General features: G+C 27.3%; 3 protein-coding genes across 3 annotated transcripts; 1 reads left to right on the forward strand and 2 right to left on the reverse strand.

The window, feature by feature from the left end:
* Positions 1-747: 747 nt before the first annotated feature.
* ENU1_185430 (WD domain, G-beta repeat-containing protein) lies at positions 748-2,802 on the reverse strand (the record flags this gene model as incomplete). Its single annotated transcript, XM_008861625.1, has 1 exon — positions 748-2,802. The coding sequence occupies one exon, from the start codon at positions 2,800-2,802 to the stop codon at positions 748-750; it is 2,055 nt and encodes a 684-aa protein (XP_008859847.1).
* Positions 2,803-3,722: 920 nt separating this feature from the next.
* On the forward strand, positions 3,723-4,721 carry ENU1_185440 (SH3 domain containing protein; the record flags this gene model as incomplete). The annotated part of the gene is made up of 1 exon (XM_008861626.1): positions 3,723-4,721. One exon carries the CDS (start codon positions 3,723-3,725, stop codon positions 4,719-4,721), a length of 999 nt encoding a protein of 332 aa, XP_008859848.1.
* Positions 4,722-4,904: 183 nt separating this feature from the next.
* Positions 4,905-5,729, reverse strand: ENU1_185450 (hypothetical protein; the record flags this gene model as incomplete). The annotated part of the gene is made up of 1 exon (XM_008861627.1): positions 4,905-5,729. One exon carries the CDS (start codon positions 5,727-5,729, stop codon positions 4,905-4,907), a length of 825 nt encoding a protein of 274 aa, XP_008859849.1.
* Between the last annotated feature and the right edge of the window lie 423 nt (positions 5,730-6,152).

Consider the following 6,152-nt stretch of genomic DNA (forward strand, 5'->3'; position numbering starts at 1 on the left):
TTGATCTTCTATCATTTATTTTTCTTGGCTGATGTGAATTTCTTCTTCTTTGATTATTTATTTTTCTATACTTTTGTGGTATCCCCTGTCATGCATCTTTTTTTGTAGAAAGAATTGGATTAATTAAATAATTAACAAATGAAACAAAGAACATTGAAGAAGTTAAAATGTTGCGACTAAGAATAAGAAGAATATCATAGAACATTGTTTATTTCACAATCAAACATACTCTATAAATATAATAAACAATAAAGATTTGATAGTACTACTCTCCTCATAATAACCAACAATAAAAACGGTTCTATTGATACTTCATTGCCTACTTTTTAAATAAAAGAAATTTTATTTTTATTTTGTGATATATTACATTTTATTCTTTTTTAATACATCATTATTATTTCATTTATTCAAAATTATCATTTGTTCTTTGTGTTTGTTCTTTCTTTTTAACAATATCTTCACTATGTTTTCATTTATTCCTAATAGGTATGGTATAATGTATTAATGAATGATTTATGAGTCATAAAAATCGATCATATTCCTTTCCTTGTCTTTATTTATCGGTATGGTGGATTATATGTAATTTCATGAAGCATTATATTAATACTTTACTATAAGTTATAGAGAGTTTAATAAATACATTCATAGATTGCATCACTTTGTATATTAAAATAAATCAAATCATTTAGTACAGAAAAAAAAGAAACAAAAAAGTGTACATTTTTCATATTTAAATTAAACAAATAATCAATATTTCCACATTGAGATTGTACCATCTTTAAATCCACAACAAATAATATTCTTTTTTGAAGCAATACTAATTAGTCCAGAGGTATTTTGTGAGTTTAAAGTGGTAGACTGCGCTGGGTTGTCAGTTGGAAAAATATAAACTTCTCCACTTTCACCACCACAAATCAGTGTCTCATTATTATAAGTCATATTACAAATTTTTTTCTTAACAGAATGAGTTGGGTGTGTTAACTCTCTAATATCCCAGTAATGAACTAATCTATCATTTCCAGCAGAAACAAAAGTGTAAGGACTTATTTGTTCAAGTCCAACAATACCTGACTTATGTCCTTTTATTTTAGATATTCTTGGACTAGAAATTGAAGGATCCCACAATTGAATAGTTCTATCAGCAGAGCCACTAAGAAATAGTGAATTAAAAGGTTTTACAATTTGAACTTTTCTTTGATGACCAGAGTATGTAAATAATAAAGTTTGTCTCATGTCAGAATATCTATATCCCATTATTTTTTCATTCCAAACAATAAAGTCCATATCCTTCAATGGAAGAAATCCCTCTAACTTACCTTCATTAACATCAAAAACTTGAGACTCACGAGAGTCTGACCAATTAATATATTTAATGGTTCCACAATGATATCCAGATGCAATGAAGTTATCCATAACAAATTTAGTGGATACCAAACAACTATTTGGACCAACAAATGTTCTTGATGACTCATCTTGTAAATTCCAAAGTCTAATTTTTCTATCAGAACTTCCACTAACTAATAATGAACAATCATCACTAATATCTAATGCTCGGATTAAATTTGTATGACCTGTTAATATTGAATGTTTTGGAGTCGCTTCTTTCCATTCTTCATAAATACATTGAGAATAATTTTGCAGAGAATGTTGTGTGTTATAAAAAGGATGAAGTTGTTGTTGCTTATTTTGAATTATAAGTTTACTACAGTATTCCATCATTGCTTTTAGTTGTTTGTTTGTTCGAGAAAGTGCAGTGATATCTTCTTTAGTAAAATACCGACTTATTTTAACCATTAAAGGTAATTGAATTTTTAATAATGGAGGAATAAATGGGTCTGTACTTGTAATAATTGTTAATGGTTGTTTATAATTTTGAACAGGAGAAACGTTTTGAAAAGAAAGTTCGATATTTCTTAAGAATTCTAACATAGCATGTAAAGCTACTTTATCATTTAAACGAGGTAAAGAGGTTTTAGCAATTACTTTAACATTGAATTGAATATTCCAAGTTCCTTCACAACCACAAACATAAATGTAACTTGGACCAAAATTATATTTTTGAATCCCTTTATTTTCTTCTTGAGAAGAAAGGGTGGATAAGCTCTTAAAATGAACTAAAGCACATTTTTCTGAATAAATAAAAGAAGAAAATGAAATGTCTTCTCCATCATTTTGATAAGACTTAGGACATGACTTATGAAATATTGTTGTTAAACTATCAGCTGTTTCTATTACTCTACAACGGTCTTGAAAGACTAGTTCTATAAGTGTTTTTCTTGATAATCTAAATTCACATATCTTTTGAATTGAACCTTCAACAATAAATGATGCCTGATCACATACAAATTCAACACATGTAATTCTTGTATTATTAGAATCATACCAAACTTCTCCAACACTGTCATGTTTTCCATTTAGAGTTAGTTCAAGACCAATACGCTCAGTAGTAATAGCATTAATTATGTTTATTCTTTCTACAGTTTTATCATATTTTAAATAATCAAAACATGATTTTATTCTTCTAATTGGGATATAACTAAACCTTTCAAGAGATTCATTAAGGTCATTTGATTGTAGCCAAGGAATAGGTTGAATAATTTCATAATCAGATATAAGACAACCATCTTTAGTTTCTTCAAGAGTAATTGCCTGCATTAATATTGCACTATCTCTAAATGGAATAATTTTTGATTTATCATGAGTAATACTCAATGAAAGAATATATGTTTTATCTGTAAATTCTTTGATAACTCTTTTTAGACAAAGAGCATTCTTATTAAATCCAATTAAATTAAATTCCATTTCTACAATTAAATCAAAAATATTATCTTTCTGAATAAAATTTAACTTATAAATAAAAGGAAGGTATTGTACATATGTCTCAAAGTGTAAAAAGAATTTATATAATTCAATAGTCTTTATAGGAATAATTCCTTCAATAACAATAACATCCAACCTAACTTGTCAATATTTTTAACTATCTCTTTATTACTGAAAAGATTGAATCTGAATAATCGCAAACTCCTCTTCTTTTTTTAAATATCCAACAGTAAATGGTATCGACTCAATTGTAACTGTTTTCTTTTTGGTACATTCTTTACTATGAATACGTTTATTAAGACATTCTAAATCTTTAATAATATCATCAGTAGTGAATTGATTCATAAAGAGTTAAAATAATTTTAAAATTCTTTTTTTTTTCTTTTTTTTTAAATCAATACAAAGGAAAAACACCCAGTTTAATAAAATGTATGCTACATAAAACAAAAAAGTTCTTCTTTTTTTGGTATAACTTTTTTTTAAATCTTTTGTTTTATTTTTTGAATTTCTATAACAAAATACTAATTATTGATTATTTAAATATTTTTTTCTATTTTTTTTCGGAGTTGATATTGGGATAATATAATCAGACAAAAGATAATGATAAAAATATAAATAGTTAAAAAAACAGTCATTACTTTTTCTAACTTAAAAGAATCTTCTTCAAAGAGTTATAAAAAAGATAAAACAATAACATAACTAATAAATGAACCAATCAATAACTGCTTAGTAGTTATTAATAACCCAAACAAGTATAATATTTTGAAGTAGTAATAAAAACCGATATATGAGAAAAGAGAAAATGTATTTAAAAAGAATAATATAAATATTAAAAATAAAATTCCATTTATTTTCTATAAAAATATACAGAACTAGAACTTTAAAATTTGATATATATAATTATGAGCTTCGATATTGATGAAGACTCCATTCCAGCCATTCGTGGTTGGGTAACAAAACAAGGTGGCTCACATAAAAGCTGGAAGAAAAGATGGTTCCAAACTACTCCACGTAATCCATTCAGATTAGACTATTATACTAATGACTCTTGCAGTTCATTAAAAGGACACATAGATATGTCTCAAGTTACCGATATGATTACTACAAGAAATAAAGATAAAGATGGATCAATGAGATATGGATTTCAATTAGTAACTGAAAAAAGAACTTGGAAATTGATTGTAGAAGGAGAAGAAGATGGTGAATATTGGAAAGATTCATTTAGAAAATTAATTAATCAAGTAAGAAAATCAAAAGGTCTTCCTCCTTTGGAACGTAAAAAACATGACACTGGAAAACGCCATCATCATCATCATGATAAAAAGAAAGAAGATAAAAAAAAAACTACAACCTCCTCTTCTACACCTGTTACTCCTGTTAATGCTGCACCACCTCCCCCAGCCCCTATCACTGTAACTACTACTTCAAATACTACTACTGGTGTTGTCGTTGCTGCACCACCTCCTCCTCCTCCATCTAAAATTAGTATCGCTGCACCACCTCCTCCACCTGTTACTAATTACTCAAAACCTATTATTCAACAAGAACCTGATCAACAACAAGAAGAGCCTGATCAAGAAGAAGAAGAACAATATGACCAACAGGATGAGCAGTATGATCAAGAAGAAGAAGGTGAATATTCTGATGAAGAATATGATGAAGATGATGATATTGCACCAGAAGAAATTTATGACAATGAAATAAGAGCTTGTGTACCACCTGAAAAATATGCTGTTGCTCTTCATGACTATGATTCTTCAACTGAAACTGAATTATCTATTAAAAGAGGTCAAAAAATTATTATTTTTGATGATTCTGATCCAGAAGGATGGCTTGGTGCTGAAACCATTGATGGAAGTAGAGGATGGGTATCTTCTCATTACGTAAAAATCCTCCCTTAACTGTGCAGTTCCTTTTATTTCAATTGACTTTTTATATTTTTTAATACAATAACTTTATAAAGAATTTAAACATTGAAAATATAATATAGAGATATGTTTTTTTATACGTATATACTTAAAAGAAAAAAGTATACGAATAAAATGAAGAAGATAAAATTTAATCTAAAAATTAAACGTTCAATTTTAATTCATTGGAATTTCTTCATTGATTGGTTGTTGAGAATCAACGAAAACACTTTCAAGTTGGTTTAAAGTTTCTGACTTTATTTCTACATTTTCTAATTTATAATAATTTTCAGGAACTTCACGCTCTCCTTCAACAAGAATAAATTCTCCAGTTAAAAAACCAAGTGCAAATCCTATAAATTCAGAGAATAATAATACTAAACAACTTTGCCATGAAATGTTATTGTTTGAATTGGAAATTAATCGACAAACAACAATAAATGGATTGACAATCATTCCACTTGGTAATGCAATACACCCAGCAGCAATCACTCCAGGAATAAGAAGAGCAGCACTTTGTTTTCTATAAGTAATTAGCATTAATACAAATATTAATATGAAACTGCCAAAACATTCAGAAAGAACTTGGATAAAACTATATGTCTTAGAAGAAAAAGCAATAAGACTATCAGTAAAGAAGAGGTTTAGAGTTAAAACAGAGAATAAACCACCTAAAAATTGAGCAATAATACTAACTACTGTTTGCCAAAAAGTTTGTCCTCTTCTAAGAAAGAAAACAATAGAGATACCAGTATTAAATTGCCCATTACACACTGGTGAGAGAATTTCAATAATTGGTCCTAATCCAAAAATAACTAAAAGAGAACAAATGTATGCTGGATAATTAAGGTAAGCAGTACAATTTGTAAGATAGAATAAATAATAACTACCAATTAATTCACCAATAAAGAATCTTATTAATTTATTATGACAAAGAAGTCTATATTTCATATAATAACCATAAATAGCTGATGTTCTTAACCGAGTAGCTAACTTTTCCATAGCACTGTTTTTGCACAGTTTTAAGTTACCTAATATAAATACAAAAAAAAATAAAAATGGATTAACAAACAAAAAATCAACTTTCCGTTCCTTCTTTTATTTGTTCTATTGAATAGTGCTTTGTTTCTGTTAACTTTAATAATTATTCATTGTGTCTTTTTACAAAAATAAGTTACAAAAATTATTTATTATCTTTGGCGAGATAGATATCTTTTTTTTTAAATTAATTCATCTTACTTAAAGAAAGTTTGAACGTCTTTTCTCTGTTTTAAATAAAAAATTTAAACTAAGGAATTACTAACAAAAAATAATTCTTATTGTGCTGTCATTGACTCTCCTTCAGCTGTATTGTCAAAAGCAAGATTGGCATATTCTACTTCTAGTTCATATAAATCTTGTCGTGCATCAGTAAATTCATTTTCT

This window comes from Entamoeba nuttalli (genome assembly GCF_000257125.1).
Source record: "Entamoeba nuttalli P19 unplaced genomic scaffold asmbl_8412, whole genome shotgun sequence".
NCBI classification, from domain to species: Eukaryota; Evosea; order Mastigamoebida; family Endamoebidae; genus Entamoeba; species Entamoeba nuttalli.